Source organism: Monodelphis domestica, chromosome 4, assembly GCF_027887165.1.
Source record: "Monodelphis domestica isolate mMonDom1 chromosome 4, mMonDom1.pri, whole genome shotgun sequence".
NCBI lineage: Eukaryota > Metazoa > Chordata > Mammalia > Didelphimorphia > Didelphidae > Monodelphis > Monodelphis domestica.
This window is the reverse complement of record NC_077230.1, coordinates 169,015,640-169,037,003: the sequence shown is the minus strand read 5'-3', so window position 1 is coordinate 169,037,003 and position 21,364 is coordinate 169,015,640. Positions and strand designations below refer to the sequence as shown.

Genomic DNA, 21,364 nt, shown 5'->3' with positions numbered 1-21,364 from the left:
ATCTACTTAGCCCTTCTACTCTACTCTGCATAAAGCCTGTTCCATAGTTAAGGAACTTGCTTTCATGTAAACCCTTTTCCTTTCTTTCTCCTTCCATCTTCTTGGACTCACTTAGATCTAGCTCCATTCTGATGATACAGCTTCCAGAAAAACACTTGCTGCACCACTGGCCCCCATTACTATTTTCAGATTTTCCCTCCACCATCGCTCAGTAATCTCACCTTTTGTTGAGGTTCATTCAATCCATATTAAATTACCTAATCAAAATTCTTGGTAATTGCTATATATTGAAGCCCAACATGCTTGCTTGCTTTCCTCTTTCAGTGCCAAACTTTCTCTCCAATTCCTGCTTTCATATCATATTAATATACATGTTGGTTTTCTGTTGTATCTGACTCTTCATGACCTCATTGGATATTTTCTTGGCAAAACTTAGCTAGTTAAAGTCTGAAGCTAGATTTGAATTTGTGAAGATGAATCTTCCTACCTCCAGGCCTAGCACTCTATCACCTATGCTACCTAGCTACCCTACCAACATACATATTGATACTTAAACATCCTAATTTCTAAGTTCTAATTTATTCATTTCCCATTACCTGCTCCTCCACCCCACCTCAGCAACAAAATGTTATTATACCTTGAAATCTTGCCATTGTTCACAAATCTTCTGTTTGTGAACCATGAAATTCCTTTATCTGACCATAATCTGTTATCATTATATCTCTCATTCTGTCTTGAAAGGCCTTACCCTATTCTTTTTCTTCACTATGACCAACAATATCTTCACAACTCTGTTTTTTCCCAGCCCATCACTTAAGCACTGGCTATGCTCTCATTCCTTCTCCATCTTAACCTCTTCATAGACCAATAAGATTCCGCACTGTCTTCTACTCTTGATTCCCTTGTGATTTTTTTTTTACTTTCAGCTATCTTACCCTACCAAGACTTAGTCTTGTGTTATTCCCACCATCTTTCCTTTGCTCTTATTTTGAAACTATTCAACAGAACTGGGAAAAATCACAAACCATGCTGCCTGGATCCACTACAAATTTAAGTTACATCATTTTACTGTAGCCCTCACTGCAGCAAGGAAAATCTTTTCATACCTTTCTAATGAATCCCATTCCACTTGCCACAGTAGGTAGCCTATCAAAATGTTTCATCCCTCCTCAAATCTTCCAAGATTCCCCCTCCTTCCACCTTCCCAACTAAAGATCTTTCCTTATATTTCACTGAAAAAAATGAAAACATTTGCCAAGAGTTCCTTCTTATTTCCTCCTTAAATTCTCATGTCACTCAGACATTATCCCCTTATCTCTTCCTTCATCTCACATGAAGTGGTGGCCCTTCTCTTGCCAAGGTAGACTCCATAACCCCATACATATGTTCCCATTTCACCCAATCTGATCCAATACTTCCCCTATAATTCCTATGTGGATGATTCTTAAATCTGATTATCCAGCATTAGCTTCTTTCCAGTGTCATATCACTAACTGTCTAGTATCTCAAATAGTATATTCCATAGACATCTTAAATTCAGTATGTTCAAAATGGAATTCATTATCTTTTCCTCAAAGGAATCACCTTTTCCTACCTTCTCTATTCCTGTTGAGGATATCACAAATTATCCAGTCAGCCAGACTCCTACCTAAAGTCTCTTCCCAGACTCTACTCTTTCTAACCCCCCCATACAATGTTTCCAAGTCCTATTGATTCTAACTGTAAGAAATCTCTTGTGTGCACACTCTTCTCTTCTCTACCAACTGCCACAACACTAGTATAAGTCATTATCACATCAAACTTGTAATAGCAATAGCCTTTTGATTGGTCTCCTTATATCTTTCATTCTAGTCCATCTTCTACTCAGATCTTCCTGAAGTGCATGTATGACCATTTCACCTCCCCTCTCATCACTACTAAATAAACACCAGTGACTCCCTTTTACCTTCAAGATCAAATGTAAAATCTCTCATTTTAAAGTTCTTTGTAACTCAGTTTCTTTATATCTTTCCAGTCTCATTACACTTTACTCCCTTCAATATACTCTACAATGTTGACCTCCATCCTTCTTCACACAAGACATTCCATTTCCTAACTCTATGCATTTTTGCTGGCCAACCCTTCATCTCTACCTCCTACTTTCTTCAAGATAAAATCTGACCTCTTGCAAGAAGCCTTTCTCATTTCCCCATAATGCTAGTGCCTTCCCTCTGAGATTACCTCCTATGTGAATAGGAGAATATAATATATAAGCTCCTTGAGATCAAGGTCTGTTTTTACCTTTCTTTCCATCTCTAATACTTAGCTCAGTACATGGTACTTAGTAAGTACTTACTTACATGTTACGTATAGCTAGTTGGCACAGTATAGAGAGCATTAGACATGAAGTCAGAAAATCTGAATTTAAACCTGGTCTCAGAGATTTAATATTTGTATGACCTTGAGCAATTCACTTAATCTTTCTCAGTCTCAGTTTCTTCCTCTGTAAATTAAGGGTAGTAATAGCACATATTTCCCAGGGTTCTTTTATGATCAAATTAGGAAATATTTGTTAAGTGCTTTACAAACCTTAAAGAACTATTTAAATTTGATTTTAGTATTACTAGACTAAGTAAATAGTAATGACTATTATTATTCACAAATGCTCATTGATTGACAAATCTGTGTATGACAACACAAGTGAATTTTTCATATTCACAACTGCCTTTTCCAGTGTTGACTCACCTGTGCCAAATTACTAATGTCTACTCAAATACTTGCCTTATGGACATTTTTCATAATCAATAAGCAACATGCTTATTAATTTATTATTAATTTGTTGCTAACTATGTCCTTTCTATTTGCACTTTTTTTACATACAATCTGCATGCATCCCACCAACAAGATTTTGAAAATTCAAACACCTAACTCAATCCTGATCCAGGGCAAGTTCAAGAAAAATAAATTCCATTGATGTTGATCTTTGCATTACACTGATATAGTGTGTCGCAAATTGTTTAGCAAGTTACTAGGACAAGAAAACTACACATACCCCCAGCTTCTCCTGAAAAAGTCTCTACAATATATTTTCACTTATGTGTTAAAGATGAATCCCTCACACATCAAACAAACTTATAACCAAGTCAAAATACCACTGTGTATTACAATGGCAAATGAATGTGCAAAAATACATCAAAAAAATTATGTGACCATGGACAAGTCACATATTCTGAATTACTTCAACTGTAAAATAGGTATAATGATATTTATGCTAACTACTTAATATTCTTTATAAGGAAAGTGCTCTGTGAATATTAAAGTGCTATATAAATGTTAACTATTATTATTATAGCAACTATTTTCTTGTCATTAATGTTGAAAGTATCAGTAAATTCTTACAAACTCTATGGAATTATAGTTGAATTACAGGCCAATCTTATTTGCTTATTTCCTAACAAAAGCTTGGATGGAGCACTATCCAAGGGGTTTTTGCCTTCATATGGATATATGTATATATGTATATGCATACATATTTGCATCGTTAGCCATCATTTACATATTATCCATTGATAATCAAGCACAATATTTTTCTTTTTTATGGCAGAATACATTTAATTGTGTAGAAAAAGTCTATGTTAAAAATCTAATACCATTATGTACCATTTAATTTCTTACAATACTCTTGTTCTTGGGCATAATTTCTGTCTCATAAATGGAATTTAGAAAGAGAATGACAATAAGGAGACAACATATCAAAATTTGGGGGGATACAGCCAAAGCAATTCTTAGAGGAAATTTTATGTCTCTAAATGTTTACATCAGTGAAAGAGAGAAAGAACAGATCAATGAATTGGGCATGCAACTTTTAAAAATTAGAAAAAGAACAATTTTTAAATTCCCAATTAAATACCAAATTAGAAATCCTAAAAAATCAAAGGAGAGATTAATAAAATTGAAAGTAAGAAAAAGAATTGGACTTATATATGACAAGGAGCTGGTTTTATAATAAAAAATGATTAAATAATTAGTTTTCTTCTTTCTTTTTTATCAATTTAACCAAATTAACAGTATGAAAAATGAAAAGGGCAAATTCACAACCAATGAGGAAGAAATTAAAGTACTTATTATAAGCTATTTTGTCAAATCATTCCAAGAAATATGGCAATCTAAACAAAATAGAGGCATGTTTTTTAACATACAAATTGCCCACATTAACATGAGAGGAAATATAATACTTAAACAACTCCATTACAGAAAAAGAAATTGAACAAGTCATCAATGAATTCCCTAAGAAAAAAAGAATAATCAATTCCAATAATATATAAGCTATTTGGGGAAATAGTCTACCAAATTTCTTTTTTAACACAAATATGGTACTGATTCCTAAACCAGGAAGAGAAAAAGAAAAAGAAAACTATAAACCAAATTCCCTAATTGATACAAAATAATTAAATAAAATACTAGCAAAGAGATTGCAACAATATATCATAACAGATATTCAATATATCCCATTGTGACCAGGCAGCTTTTATACCAGGAATGTAGAATGGTTTAACATTAGGAAAACCATCAACAAAATTGACCATATCAAAAACAAAATAGTTGCAGAAAAAGCTTCAGAAAAAAATTCAATACCCATTCCTATTAAAACCACCAGAAAACATTGGAATAAATGGAACATTCCTCATAATGATAAATAGCATTTATCTAAAACCATCAGGAAACATCTGTAATGGAAATAAACTAGAAGCCTTCCCAATAAGATCAGGAATGAAGCTAGGATATTCATTATCACCACTATTCTTCAATATTTTTCTAGAAATGTTAACTAAAAAAATAATATAAGAAATTGAAAGAAATAGAATAATTAATGAGGAAATAAAGTTCTCACTCTTCACAGATGATAAAATGATATATTTAGATAATCCTAGAGAATCAATCAAAAACCTAATCAAAAAAGTTAACATTTTTCCTCAGCTTGGTTTAGAATATATTTAGTTTTCATTTGGGATTATTTTTTCAATCCTATAATCTCTAGGTAGAGATGTGATGCAATACAGTACATAAAGAGGGCTGGCCTTGGAATTAGAACTAGGTTTAAGTCTTCTTTTTGGTACATGTTAGTTCTTTTAACCTCTCAATTCTACCAGCACCACCGCCAGAACCAGGAAAATCTCTAAGATTATAAATTTCAGATATCTATATCAATGGAAAAAAATGTCTGCAAAGGAAATAGGCATCTCAATAAGGTGATCTGTTTCCATTAATTCAAGAGTTCTTTACCTGGGTTTTGTAAACTTTAAAAATAACTGTATAACTATATTTCAATATAATTGCATTCCTTTGTAATTCAATGTATTTGATTTTTACAATTTAAGAACATTATTTTGAGAAAGAGTACATACATTCCACAGAATTGCCAGAGGAGTCCATGACACCAAAAATATTAAATGCCCCTTACTTAACTGAAGGTGATAAAACAACAATAGATCACAACTTCTGGGATTATTCTAGATGGGAATTAAGGGAAGATAGACTAAGTGAACTCCAAATTAGCTTCCAATTTTGAGATGATTTTATTTTAACCCAAAAATTCTATCCCAAAGATAAATAACTAACTATGGTTTAAGAAAATCTGGACATAAGGAGATCATATTAAAAATTTTGGAACTAGAAGAAATTTCTCCACTATTAAGAAAATTGACATAATTGAATACCTAAAGAATTGTCATTTCACAGAAGAAGCCAGTTATGACTATATGCATTAAAATAAAACTCTTAACTTAGTAGCCTCTTAGTCTTTGACATTCTGGCATGGGAAGTTTAAAATCTCATTCAATCATTTAAAAGAAATTATTAGTTCAGAGATGTTCAAGATGCTCAAGATTAGATGATTATTTGATGGCATGTGGATCTTGGGAATTGTCCATATTCATTGTTTCTTTTTCATATAACTGGAAGAGATTAAAATGATAGCTTTTGTTTGGTATAGTTCCACTGCATAACCACTAATTTCTCTATATATTCTGACTTTGTAATAACCCATTTCCTTGATCTCCCCCTATTACCTAAACTGTTACTTTCTACTGTACAACATGGTCTACAGGAGGATCTCTATTTACAAGGATCAACTACAGTAACTATAGTCAGGAACCATAACTTGTTCCTTGTAGGAGCTTAATAAATGTGTGCTGAATTCTAATTCAAGGTGAAAAGTCAACTATAAGCTGAGGTGCTAACAATGAAATAAGATAGTTTTTACATTCACAATCTAATAATGGAAAAATGTAAATCATAATACAAGTCAGAATTATAATAATTGCAAAAGAGAAGTTCAAACTTCTATGAGAAATTTTTCAGTGGAATATCATTCATACATTGGAATACCAGAGAGGATTTCATGGAGGAGACAGAATCCTAATTGAGTCTTGTAGGGTGGGGGAAATAACTAAAAGATAATTTTTCATTTTCAGTAAGTAACGTGTCTATTAATTAGATATAGGTTACTATGTAGTTTCACTTGAAAAGGATATTTTCCCAAATAAAAATTACAAATACAGAAGACCCACATTATACCATAATTGGTTACTACATGAAGTTGAATATATTATGGGATAAACTATGTCTCAAAGACAAAACTGTCTTTAGCAAAAGCCTGATCAAATATGTCTGAGAGGTAAGTGTTAATTATATCCTCTAACACTGAACAAATATAAATGGGTTTCATAATTTTGAGCAAGATGATGTTCATCATCATCATAAAACTGGCTGAAGCTTCACAAAATATGTTCAGGGCAAACTTCTAATACTGTTAGTTGGTTTTCCCTGGATATTCATTTTCCAAATGTGTCTACTGGAAAAGACATAGTTAAGTAGCTAGAGTGATGAAGCAGGGATCTGAGAATTCAAGTTCTTCCCTTGTTATCCCTCTGAGATTTTGAGACAATCATTTAATCCTCATCTGTAAACTGCAGCAATAAACCCCAACCCTTTGCTAGGGTGTTATGAGAATTAAGTATTTAAAGCCAGTGAATATGAAAAGCACTATTTTAATATAAAGTGTCACTATAATATAAAAGTAATTATCTTTTGGTGATACAGTAGTGTACTGCAGCAACTAACAAAGAATGCTCAGGTGTGTTGGTATCAACTAGGGAACAATAGATATGTCAGAGCCATTTTTTTATCTTGTCAGAATAGCATAAATATTTGTACAAGGGAATATATTACTGAACGATAAGAGAACTTCTTTGATTGATGAAATCAATATTCATTTGTTCTTGTAGTTCAACAGAAATAAGGAGCAACTGATTAGTATCAGTTTCAGAGTAAACCTTGGAACTCTGGCTGACTCTACATAATCATTTTCTCTGAATAATCATAAGTAGATATATCCTATACCATACTCTTCCCACTTCCATAATTTACCTTGTTTTCTTTGTTGTATTTATCATGTCAGTTTGCATGCTTGGTGTACTTGATGACATCTGGTGTTTAAAGATTATTTCTTTTAATTTATGTATATCCTTAGAATGTGCCAATGACATTGAGTGATTTTTTTCAAAACATGCTCAAAAGATTTTTTTAATTTATAAATAAAGTCTCTTTTTTAGCATTACTATCTTTAGGACCATTTACCATTAATCTATGAAAGTTGTTTTTACTCAGTTGCCTAAGTATGTTAACAAAAAAAAAACATATTTTTGAAGCATTTCCTTTAAATAACTGCTTGCCTAGAGTTTTTCAAAATCATATTTTATTTATTTTTAGGTCAATACAGCAGTTTGCCCCTAAGCTACTATATAGACATAGCTGTTTCAAACAACAAATCTCAAACATTTCTACAGTTACAAAACAAATAAATGGGTCACAATACAAGCAGGGGGATACACTCAAATTAAAAGCAATGGGGAACTGAAGAGTGAGCCAGGGAAATTTCTACTGTCAACATGATAAATAATATGTATAGAGAATTCAAATCTTTGTGTGTCAAAGTCTGGTGGTTTCTACATGGGGCTAGAAGGCAAGTGTTACCTCCCTTTCTAATGATGTAGTTTGGGGGGAGAAAATTAGATAAAATGGAAGATATATATTACTTTTTTTAAGAATTCAAAGGTCCTATTTAATTTCAGAACCCTTACCTTCCTAAATGGAATACCCATGGAATGAAAGGAATAATGTACTTCCCAGCAAGACCAAGAAGGCCAATTCTACCTGTCTCTCCTTTAATTATGAAAAATTTCCCCTTCCTAATTCTTCTCTTTCCTTCTCTCTACACTGTTTTCCATCTTTATCCCCCAGTATCTGATATAATGAAATCAATCATGTACTGAAAACAGGGATCCCAGGATTACATATCTCCAAACTTTCTGCATTTCCTCAAAGAAGAAAATTGCTATGTGCCTGCTAAAATTAGTATACCTTGACTATAGTAGGCTGTCAGAAAGAATTCAGAATGAAATTTATTTTAGCATTTCTTTTAATAAAAAAGTTTTCCTTGGAATCAGGTAGTTTTTGTTTTTTTAATGGAAATGAAAAGATTACTTTCAGGGTTTACATTCTATTTTATATTCCTTTTTTTAATGTGGTAATTGTTATTCTTAAGTCAGTTGGAAGTATTCTGTGAAATAAGTATTCACTGCTGTATACAGATTAAATGACTACTATGTAGCTATACAAGTACTTATAGTTGACATTGTTTAGTAAATCTAAGAAATGAATGTATACTTTGGAGTTATCAGATTTCAAGACCAAATAATCCCCTAAGTGTTCTTTTATTATGTGATTTGGTCTTACCATTACATACCAGGACAATAATAATCATTAGGGGCAAGTAAGTGGCTCAGTGGATTGAGAAGCATACCTAGAGATGGGAGGTCTTGAGTTCATAATTAGTCTCAAACACTTCCTCCCATGAGTGACCCTGAGCAAGTCATTTAACCTCTATTGCCTACCCCTTACTACTCTTCTGACTTGGAACCAATATACAGTATTGGTTCTAAGATGGAAGATAAGGACTTTAATAATAATAATAATAATATAATCAGAGATACATAGTGTTTTGTGACATCTAAAAGTTGAAGAGTTAAACTAACATCATAATATTGTTTTAATCTCATATGAAGATACAGCTTCACCTACCCAAAAGAGTCCTAGTTAAGGACTAAAGTCTCTAGTTGAAATCTAAAAAGTAAAGCATAGTGTCCAATATGTACAGTTCTTAGAATGTCTTTTCCTTATTGAAATAGCAGCAAATTGTCTCTGCAACCTATCTCACAAAGAAATGGTTCAGGATCTTAATAAAGAAATGAAATGAATATTTAATTAAAACTTACTCTTATAATTTGATCTTGCACTTAAAAGCAAATTTTTTAACTTGGATTTACCATTTGAGAACATGCCTCCTCCTGAGTAGTAACACTTTCTGATGTTGCATATTTGTTTCTGCAGACCACAACATTAATTGGCCTTTTGAAGACAGCTAGGCTTCTGCGATTGGTGAGAGTGGCAAGGAAATTGGACCGATATTCTGAATATGGTGCTGCTGTTCTCATGCTTCTCATGTGCATTTTTGCGCTAATTGCACATTGGCTGGCTTGCATTTGGTATGCCATTGGCAATGTAGAAAGGCCTTACCTGATTGACAAAATTGGATGGTTGGATACCTTAGGACAACAAATTGGAAAACGTTACAATCAAAGTGATGCAAGCTCTGGACCATCCATTAAAGACAAATACGTGACAGCACTTTACTTTACCTTCAGCAGTTTAACAAGTGTAGGATTCGGGAATGTGTCTCCTAACACCAATTCGGAGAAAATCTTTTCCATTTGTGTCATGTTGATTGGCTGTAAGTAAAATTTCTGTCTGATTATCAAATAAAATGAATACATTGATAACTCTAGGATAAGTCTGTTATAGATAAAGGGAGGGGAGAAATATAAATGAGGAAAATTGTGCGCATATTGGAACATTATCATATATTTTGTTCTCCAGAATCTGGGTTATTCCAAAACAGACACCATAAAGAACAATCAAAGGTTATTAGAGCCTAAGCATACCACCAGAAGGAAGTTGGAATTACAGTATTCTTAGGATTCTGGAATGGAGTGTTTTTATATGATGTTCTTTATTACCGATAGAGACTTTTTTTTTTCTGGAAGTATTTCTTTCTTGGGTAGAGGCTTGTTTGAATGCAAAAAATTATCTCATCATTTCATTTTTGCAGAAGTGTAAGACTTTTTCCTTAAGTGTGGATTCAAGTCATCTACTTCTGCCATTGCAGTAGGAATTTGGGAGCAGAGTGGCAGATGAGAGAACAGCCAGTTGCAGTAGGCCAATATGATGTTCATCAGTTTTATGCCACTTTAGTATCTTTTGAGGTGAAAAATCCTTTGTTAAAAGTGAAGAGATTTTTAATAGTAACATGAACTCACATTTCAGAACCACTAAAAGTGGTAGCAGTTTGAAAAGATCAACTTGAGATTATCAACTAAATTCAGATACTTAACTTTCAGTTTTTTAAATACTGGATTTCTAAAAGTGCTTCTATAAGTCCACTTATTCTGAAATGGGTTTTCCTCATTTGAATGCCAATTTACTTATGATACATTTCATATTTAAATATATGTATGTAAATGCTTTCTTTCAGTCCTGAATATTTGCCTAACAAAATGAAATTGCTTTTAAATAACTGTTGATCCTGATCCCAAAGCCAAGCAAAGGCTTGACTTTAAACACAAATTTCACATTACACCTGAAAGTAGAATGAACATGGGCCCTGCTGGGTAAAGTCCTTCAGAGGTGATTTCTCTAATAGCAAATCCTCCTTCTCCAAGTCCTGGAGGGCATAGCAACAAACAGCTATTAGGTTCAATGGTTTATATAAAACACATACATAATACCCACAGATGAAAAGAGAAAACAAGAAGTTTGCCTTTAACAAATTACATACCTGCATTTTAAAGAAATTCCATAGGGGCCAACTGCCACAAATTAGAAACCAAAATTTCTAAAATAAAGATATGAATAAAATATAATGTACAAAGGTTTGTCTTCTCCATAGTTATATTGCATATATCCAAAACACATAATTCACACCCACATGAACAGCCAAAACATATGTAAGCATATGTTTAGTATTTGTTTTGGACAAAGTATTCTATAATTTGCTGGGCAAGAGGGGATACAATTAAAGAAAATGTTAAAACACAAACATAACTATAATTTCAGGACTTTTGTTTGAAAAACTCAATTTAATTCTTTGTGAACAAAGAACTACTGCTTTCTAGGATACAGAATAAAATGTTTATTATTGGATCTAGGAGAAACTGGGGAAAATATCTAACCTGTCTTCCTTGAATTTAATTGCTAGATATTGCATAGAACTATCAAATTATATTTCCCAGAACATAAAAAACTAACTAATGACAATATTTATGCCATGCCACAAAGAACATAGCAACTGATTCGTTATTTGTTATATACTTCACTGCAAAATCAAGGCTCATTCTTACTAAAGGAAAAGAATACAATTTTTCTAGCTTTCCTTAAAGTAGAATATCTGTACCCTGAAGATCAGTTTCACCTTATTTTAAAAGTAAAGATAAAATAAAAAGTTAAAAAATAGGGGCAATTGGGTGGCTCAGGGAATTGAGAGCCAGGCCAATAGGCAGGAGATCCTGGGTTCAAATGTGACCTCAAACACTTCCTAGCTCTGTGACCCTGGGCAAGTCGCTTAACCCCCATTGCCTAGCTCTTACCATTCTTCTGCCTTATAACCAATACACAGTATTACACAGTATTTATATGGTTCTAAGACAGAAGGTAAGAGTTGTTGTTTTTTTGTTTGTCTAAGTAAAAAAATAATAATTAAAATAAAGGATATTAAAATGTCTATAGACTAATTTTAACATTTGCATTAAAACTGAGATTTTACTTCTAAATATGAGTTTTATTCATCACTCAAAGCAAAGTACTTTTCATGACAACAAATTACATGTTGAATATTTTGGAAATCTATTACATAGAGATCTTACAAAAGGATAGAGTATAAAGTACAAAATGAGGAAGAATAACTGTAAGTGAAACTTATAATACTGAAATTTATTTGGAGTCATTTATTTCTAAGATTTAAACCTTGAATATTTTTGTGCTCCTCTATATACTAATCCTCAGGAATATCCAAAATGTTATTTAGAAATTGATGAACTAATTTTAGTCACATAACAATAGACATAACTAGAGAAATATGTTTATTTGTCTTCAGAATAGTGTTTTTTCTGAAAGTAATGAGATTTTTAGCTTGTGAGAAAGACTCAAAGCCAGGAGAACCTGAGAACTTTTTTTTTCTTTCCCTAAACCCTTACCTTCTATCTTAGAATCAGGACTCTGTATTGGTTCCAAGGCAGAAGAGTGGTAAGGGCTAGGCAATGGGGGTTAAGTGACTTGCCCAGGGTCACACATCTAGGAAGTGTCTGAGGCCATATTTGAACTCAGGAACTCAATCCACTGAGCCATCAAGCTGCCTCCGAGTTCCAGTACTTCTAACATTGGCTGAATCTGGGGAAGTCACTTAAACTCTCAGGACTCTGAACACCAATAAGTTACTAAGACTAAGAAGTTGCCAAACTTCTGAGAAGCAAAGCTTAAACAGAATAAAGGATATAAAGTGGATTAGCATGAGAAAGCAAGCATTAATCAAATCAGTATTAACAAACAATGGGATGTATTCATTTGTTCAACATGTTATTTTAAGTCACTGCTAAACATAATTCATCTCCATTCTGACCTGCTTGAAGTATGTATTTTGTCATTCCTCTAAATATTTGTTCTTGCTTCAGACCAAAGAATAAAAGGGGCTGCTTAATATTTTAAAGACTATGGTATAAATCAGAAAGCAAAAAGGTATATAGTGAACCAGCTATGTTTGGGGCAGAATAACCAACCAAGAGATGTTCATTTCCTTATTGGGAATGATCAGATCAAAAAGCAATATTGGGAACTAAGGATGAGGTTAGTCAAGTGATGAGGAGGAGGATGGTAAAAATAATAACATTTAAAATAATAATATTTGTGCAGTACTTACTATGCACCAAGTACTGTGCTAATCACTTTACAAATATAATCTCCTTTGAGCCTTACAACAAACTCTATTAGTATCCCAATCTTAAAAGTCAGGATATTGAGGCAAACACAGATTAAGTGACTTGCCCAGAATCATACACCTAGTAAATGCTTAAGGCCAAATTTGAACTCAGGTCTTCTTGACTTCAAACCTAGCATTCTATCCACTGTGCTACCACACGGTCTCAATAAATAATTGCCTCAATAGTAAATTGTTTGTAATCCTTTTATTAGGATCATGCAATTCCTTGTGGTCTTATAACCACTTCTGATATACTAAGCTCCCTACTGTTTAGAGACAGAAAAGGACTAGACATGTGAATTCACTGGTACAGGGAACTCTGAGAAGAAGAAATTCCTGCTATCAATGCAAACCAGCACGATCTCTGCCATTTATTGTTTTAGAGAATTCCCTAAAGTACTAAGTTAAGGGATTTCTACAATTTCAGACAGTCCGCATGAGCCAAAGGTGGAACTTGAACTCAGGTCTTCCTGGCTTCAAGGTATTTTCCATCTAGTAAGGCATGCTGTCTCTCTCCTCAGTCCTCATTAAGGATAAGTAAGCAAAACATTAGAATGTGTAGAGAATTGATGATACTTCTCCTCTAACTAATCTTCCTACGTACAATCTCTGCAAAATTGGATTCATTCTACATACCAGATTAATCTTACTATTAAACAAATCTGATCATATTTCTCCTCTGTCCAAAAACCTTTAGTGCTTCCCCATTGTCTATTGAATTAAGTCAAAACTTCTTATTCTAGCATTCAAGGTCTTCTGTAATTAGGCACTACCCTGCTTTTAAAAAATCATTTTAAATTATTTCATTCAAATATTCTGTTATCATATTGTATTGTAAGCCTTTGCTATCTGATTAGCATTTTTAGTCAAATTTTTTCCAATGCCTAGATTCCTCATTTCCTCTTGTTGAAATCTAAACCTTTCTTAAAAGCCCAGTTCAAATTAGGTCTTCCATGAATCCTTTCCTAATCCCTCATTTTATCCAACTGGGACTTTTATTCACTTTGAACTCTCATAGCACTTTGTAACCTTTATAGACCCCTGATATTTATTTTTTATAGTTATTAGTATTTCTTCTCCCCTACTGGGTTGTAAACTGCTTTCAAGGCCAATGGCTGTGTCTAGTTAATTTTTATATCCCCTTTGCTGTCTAGCATGCATTTAATAAACATTTTGCAAAGTGCTTTGCTCTTCTCCAGCTAAATACTCCAATGGATCTGTAATCCTATCAATATGGGTAATACTTCTAACAATGGCGAAACAAATCACCCATGTCATCTCACCCTGTGTGACTCGTATACATTAGCCTTCCAACATATACTCCATGACCAGTGCACTGGAATTCCCTCTGGTTCTCTTAATCCCTTTGGTGATATATATTGCTCTGCTTTTTTTGCTTGCAGTTCATTGTTCATAACAATCTTAAGTATGCTTATACCCACCATGCCTCTCTCCCATGGTTTTAAGTGAGCTGCAATTTTGATTCCATAGATACAGTGGTAGCCTATTATTGTTTGCCTTCACCAGCAGAATGTTGATATCAAAAAAGATGAATATTTGTTGCATGAAGAAGCTTGTAGTAATTGAAAACACTACGTAATTTCCCAAATACAATCCAGTCCACTGTCGACATTTCATTCAATCCTAGGCCTACTTCTTTACCCTCCCATATCCAACCTATATACCCTGCTAGACCAATTCAACAAACTGCAAATTCAACTGCATTGCCTTTCTATCACTTACTTAGTTGAATCTCCATTGAATGATTATTCCTCATTTAGAAGGTTCTACAATGTCCCAGGGATTGATGGCTTTAGCGCAATGCCATCCATTAGCAGTAACTTTTGGAACACTTGACTATATAGCTCCCAATTAAATACTCTTCTAGACTATAACAAAAAGCACCATTTCCTTGTTTTATGCCTCACTTGATACTAATGATCAAAATATCACCAAAGTTATTTATGTTGTTACATATATCAAGGAATCTTTCATAGGCTTTTCTAACATGAATAAAAGAGATACCTTGCTTTAAAAGAGCCTTTAACTCTGACATTATTGTACCAAGTCAATATTTTTTTTTAAATTAAGAAATGGGAAGCACAGTGAGATCTTATAATCTTTATAGACACTTCAGTCAGTTATATGATGGTGAAGCTATAATTTGCTATGAAATATGCTTTGTGATAGTCTGTGTGTCCCCTTCTCATTTTTATTCAAGAATGCCCATGAATTGTATAAATTATTCTTATATATAGTAGAAATAAGAAAAATAATTATAAGAATTAGTAGTTACTAACTCCTTAGTCAAATATTTTCAGTAATAATAATGTATATATGCTAATATATATACTAATAGCATGCATATTCTATACCATATATAATATATATGCCATAATACATAATAATATACATACTAATAACACAGCAAAAATATATAGTCCCCCTCTCGGTTATTCAGTAGTTTTCCCTCCTTCAGATAATCAGGAAAGTCATTCCTTCAGATCCCTCAAGGTTTTGTTCATTCCTTTAAGTGTACTTGATTTAATCTAGCTGCCCATCTCATCTGTGTTTCTTTGGAATTCTGCTTCTTCATATAATACTTTGGAGAATTCAAATATAGTGGATCACAAGCTCATAGGATGTAGAGCTAGAAGAAGCTTTGAGGTCATTTAGACCAACCCTTCACTTTTTACATGAGGAAATTGACTCCCATAGATGGTATGACCACCTAAAATCATACAACTAATAACAGAGCTGAGATTCAAATTCAATTCCTGTTTCTAAATCTAGAACTTACTATATGGTTTTTAAAACCCTCTTCTTCCAGCTTCTATAAGAGAACATATAAGAACTAGGTCCAGATGAGCAGAAAGAAATTATGAAAGTGATTTTGAGGTATTTAGGCTTGTGAAAGAGGTCAGAGCTTGAATTTGTGCAGTTTGGCTCAGTTTAGGGATAAACTATAGGAGAACAATATGGATTAAAGATAGAGAAAAAACTCAATATAAAGGAAGGCTCATTCTAAAAGGGGAAAAAATTAAGTAGAAAAGACCTGAAAAAGCCTCAAGAAGGAAGAGCAGATCACTGACAAAGGAAGGTAAGGTAAGTAAGTGTAGTGGTTACTTGTATGCTAGAGTTGATTACTCAACAGAGTCCAAAGGTTCAAACCAATAATTCCTCTAAAAAATATTCACATACTCCCAAGTAAGAATGCTTCCCAAGGCATTTAAAGAGCAGTTCATAAAAAGAAAAGTAATAACTCTAAGCAAGGGAATATATACAGTTCATAAAAATGAAAGCAAGCAAAATCCTTCTGAAAAGAAGTTAATAGCAGTCGCCTATGAGAAACTGCATTTCTATTCTTTCTTGCCTAAAGAGCTCACAGTTGGGTTCCAGATCAATCCACCAGGAAGCAAAGTGTAAGGGGGAAATGGGGTTAATTTTTAAAGGGTTGAACTTGATTATTTAAGAGTGTGATCACCCGGAATTTAATTAATTCCAAATAGATTTTATTTACAATTTATTTACAAAATGTAGAAAGAGTGAAGCAAAAAATCAGAGAGAACATAAGGTAAGATACCTAGCCTGAGCTCTAAGGAATTTACTCCCAGCCCCTTGGGGCAGAGAGAATTAGTTTCAACTGACCTCGGCAAAGCCTGAGGACCTGGGGAAGACTCTCTGAAGAGTAGGTCTTTCCTGAGGCCAGTCTCTTCAGAGAAAAACCAGCAGTTAGGAATCAGCCTTTCACTCACCATGTGTTGGTTCAGTCATCAGGTTCTTTATTAGCCTCACCAGAAAACAGAGTCTCAGGTCCAGTCAGGAGATCCTTCTGCCCCTCTTCACCAGCCTCAACTCAAAAGCATGAAGAATTCCATTAGTCTCCACTTCCAAAAAATGAAGAACTGCCTCTCACAGGAAGTAACAGCTCCTTTTCAAGACATTTCTTTTGCATCACTTCCTGTATCTTCCTCTAATTTTATGTCTACCAATCACAGTTGACCCTTTGTTTTAGGACTGCCCAGAAGGCAGTCAGTCGATTTTGATTCATCATCCACTACCACACACACATGAGTCATAGACCTTCCCCATTCAATGTGTGAAATGGGGTGTTTATACTTTTGGTGATTATAATTGTCTAGATAAATTAAAAGAAGTTAGCTGTGAAGTTAAGTGTTGATAAAAATCAACAGAAGTATTAAAGAAGTTTTTAGGAGGAGATATGAATACTCATAAAACAATCTAAATCAGTATAGGAAGTGCATTTTGCATGTGATATTTAAATTTCCACCATTATCTCAAGTTGTTGCTATATTCAAAGCATAGATTGGTCTCCATCCTAGAAGAGAAAGAAAAGGAACTCAAGGAATCCTTTACACCCTAGATAATCAGGGACAATGAGATAATCCTAAAACAGAAATTTGAAGTGGGGGTTCAATGGGGGTAGAAGGTAGATATTAAGTGGCTGAGGACAAATTTGACTTCTGTCAAGTAAAGAAAAGAATGGAAGAATGTCATCTGGAGGACAAAGGGAAGAAAAGGATAATTATACATTTGAAATTTTAAAAAAACTCTAATTTGAGACTCTTTCTGAAGAGGAAAAAGAAGATAACTACTCTGAGAAAGAAGCAATTTCTGGACCTTCAGAAACTGACAAAGTAGAAACATAGAAGCAATCAAGTGAGCGATCATCCTTTAAAGGTCAGAAGAAAAAGAAAAACACAGTGGTAGTTGGCAAATCCCTCTTCAGACACTGTAGTTATGTGAAGGCTTGGGAAAAATAGAGAGGGTATATTTTCTCCCTTAGATGTGACAAAGATCCTTCAATAACTTGTCAAAACAGTTTTCATGATTCATATGGACCCAAATGAACCACCAGAAGAAACCTATAAAATTTTACCATAGATTAGTATTGGATAAGAAACTAAAGACCAGAGTGGCACAGATGTTTTCCTCACTGTTGCCTAATGAAGGTAAGAGAGGGAAAGAAGAAAACTTAATATGGGAAGTGAACAGCTAGCAACCAATATGGTTTCTAACAACAAAATTTGGATTTCTGAAACTCGGCTTTAACCTGTACAGGAAAGACTAACTCCCAATCAGGGATGGAGTTTACTTGACAAAGTGTGGGAAGTATGTATTTACTTAATGTCTTTCAAACCTAATTATAAAGGGCTTAAATTAAAGAATTTAGTACTTAACTAGTATTGAGACACTGAAAGAAATGAATGGTAAACTAAATATTTATATGCACGTTCTCAAAATGTAGGTAACAAATAATATGAAATAACAGATCCTAACAAAAGGAGGTAAACTTGAATATGTAGATATCACTGAGAAGTGAAGAAATGTGAACTGTGATTAGAACATAACTCTAATTGGATATGCTTTATTTAAAAAAAAACAGCAGGATAGATAGGTAAAATGTGATCATGAGTGGAGTGAGAAATAGTACTAAAATATATTTGAGGAAATACAGAAACCCAAGTGAGGAATCATGATCAGAACCATTTGGCTGAAGCTTAATGGAAGAAAAAATAAGTTATTTTATAACTGATATGTACTACAGATGACTTTGACAGGAGGGGAATATAGAAGAAAAGTATGAGAAATAGGTAACAAGACTAATATAATAACATTATATAATGATGATGGAGGGAGGAAGGAATTTTCAGTTTTCATGATGTCTCCTGGACTCCCCCTCTGCCAAAAGCATGGAAACTAATCATCTCTTAACTTACCTGATTGATAATTTCATCCTTTCCCAACAGAGAGAAATTTTGTTTTGGATCCAATTCCTACTAATAGGGCAAAGCCATTACTGGGGTGGAGATAGCAGGAATTTTGGTAGGGATTGAGGAGAGAAGGGAATGATTACCCTTTCCTAGAGGTGGCATTAAGGATATGAAAGCTGGATTTGTCTGACCTTTATCCTAACTTTTGACATAAGTTTCAAAAGATTTAAGTAAAGGTAGAATTCCATGAACTAAAATCAAGAGTAATGGGCCAAACCTACAGGGATAAATGTAAAATCATAAGCTTAGGTTCAAAATATCTTCACAAGTATAAAACATGGGAAGCAAAATAAAACAGCTATTTTAACTGATAGGAATTTAAAGGACTTGTTTAACAAAGTTTTTTTTTCTCTCCCTCAGTCCCCTCCCCCACCAAATGGAAAACAGAAAACCTTTATAACAAATTTAGATAATCAAGTAATTTTTTAAATCTCCATATTGATCATTTTCAAAAAAAAATGTCTCATTCTGCTTATTTACCCCATTACCTTTCTATCAACTAGTAGTTAACATCCTTCAAAATCAGACCTATAGAATCATGGTTGATCTTTGATTTCATTAGAATTCTTTAAAAGTTGTTTATTTTGGGGGCAGTTGGATGGTTCAGTAGATAAAGAGTAGGGCCTGGAGACAAGAAGTCCTCGTTCATCAAATCTGGCCTCAAAGACTTCTTAGCTGTGTAACCCTGGGCAAGTCACACAATCACCATTGCCTACTCCTTACCACTCTTCTGCCTTATAACCAATACTTAGTATCTATTCTAAGAAAAAAAAAGGATTTTTTAAGTTTTTTATTTTACAAGTCTTCCTATATTTCTCTGAGATTAAGATAAGGTTTTGAAGATAATTTTTAAAGAGTCCATGCCACTTTCAACAGCCTATAACACATGAATTGCCATAACAATCATATAATCCCACACAAATACCAGAAGTGATACAATTTTGGAGACACTGAGAGAGATTTTTGACATGTCTTCTTACATATTTTCTACCTTCTTCCCCTATTTCCATTTTTGCAGTAAGGTCACCATATATTAAAGTTTATATGGATTTAATTTGAAATTCTTTACTGATTGTCTCCATTTCATCCTCTGTGAGTGATGTCAGTACATAAATTAAAATTATCTTTTTAATGTCCAGTCTGGATGCTGTATGTTAAATGAACACATCTAACTTAGTGATCTTTCTTGGTTTGGGACTATAAAATCAGCTCCATCAACTCTTACATTTACCTTTCTAAAAATAAACTGTGGACTTTCATTCCATTTAGGTTCTATTTGCTTACATTTTCTGATTTCATTAAAAGCAAGAATATAAATACTGATGTGATTCAGTTCCTTCGGTAATGTCACATTATTGATAGTTGACTGAAAAGCTTACAATTAGAGGATCAAGTTAAGCTATTGTTTAGAGATGATTTAAAAACTGTGGTGCCTCTGCCCCCTTTTCCTTCACTCTACAATGGTCATTGAAGAGGTAGAAAAGGACTATTTTGTATTTTATTTTGTTTCATGCGGTGCCATGGTCTAAGAATTCATCATCAATGGGCATCTACTAGTAATAATTGTCATCATATTTAGCTAATACTTGAAAAATGGGGATCATGTTTAATTCTTCTCAAGTCTGGTAGAACTTGTGTCCCACCAGCATAACCTTCAGAAACCAGTCTCCAACTGCCCTATGATAAGTCATTAGAGAGAGAGATTTTCTGGATATATATATATATATACTTAGGTTGTTCAAAAGTAACATCATCCATAACAAAGCAACTTTGCAGTCAGATACCTCAGCAAGTACAGGTCATCTGGCAAATTTTGAAGAGGATGGCTCTTCAAAGATGTTTAAATGTTTATTTATTATAACTGACAACAAATATATATACATATATACTAACTTGTTTTTTCTTAATACACAATAATAACAATATCTTAAAACATAAAGTTCTTTCATCTCAACAACCCTTTGAAATAAGTCTATGATTCTCCCATTTGATGAGGAAACAATCTCAGCAAGATCAAGTGTATTATCAAGTCCCATACCACAGAATGGTAGAATCAGATTTCAACTCAATTCTGTTCTTTTCATGGTGCTACACTATCTGAATTTTTATAAGCTGGCTAAAACATATTTATTACATTCAATGTCTTTTGTTCTTATTCTAATTTATAGACTTTAAGATATTAAGCAGCTCCTTTTCCTTTTGTCCTATCTAAAAAGAAAGATTAAAATTATTTAGGTAAGGATTCTTAATGTATTTCATTTTTGAATCATAAAGATTGGCTCTCATTTCAGAGATTCTTTTATAGCTATTTAGGGATGAGCATATCTATTTTCCTTCATTTAGATTTTTGCCAGGGTGTTGTTTGGATATGCAACATTTATTTGTGAACCAAACTTAAGGCAGTTTGCTTCTTTTGAAGGCTACATAAAGACACAAACATCAT

General features: G+C 33.4%; 1 protein-coding gene across 6 annotated transcripts in view; it reads left to right on the top strand.

Moving 5' to 3' along the window:
• Positions 1 to 21,364, top strand: part of KCNH7 (potassium voltage-gated channel subfamily H member 7) — a 629,307-nt gene that overhangs the window by 527,803 nt on the left and 80,140 nt on the right. For all 6 annotated transcript variants that reach the window (XM_056793960.1, XM_056793959.1, XM_056793961.1 and 3 more), the window contains one exon: positions 9,430 to 9,829. In XM_056793960.1, the coding sequence (XP_056649938.1) occupies positions 9,430 to 9,829 (400 nt within the window). The remainder of the gene's footprint in view (positions 1 to 9,429; positions 9,830 to 21,364) is intronic.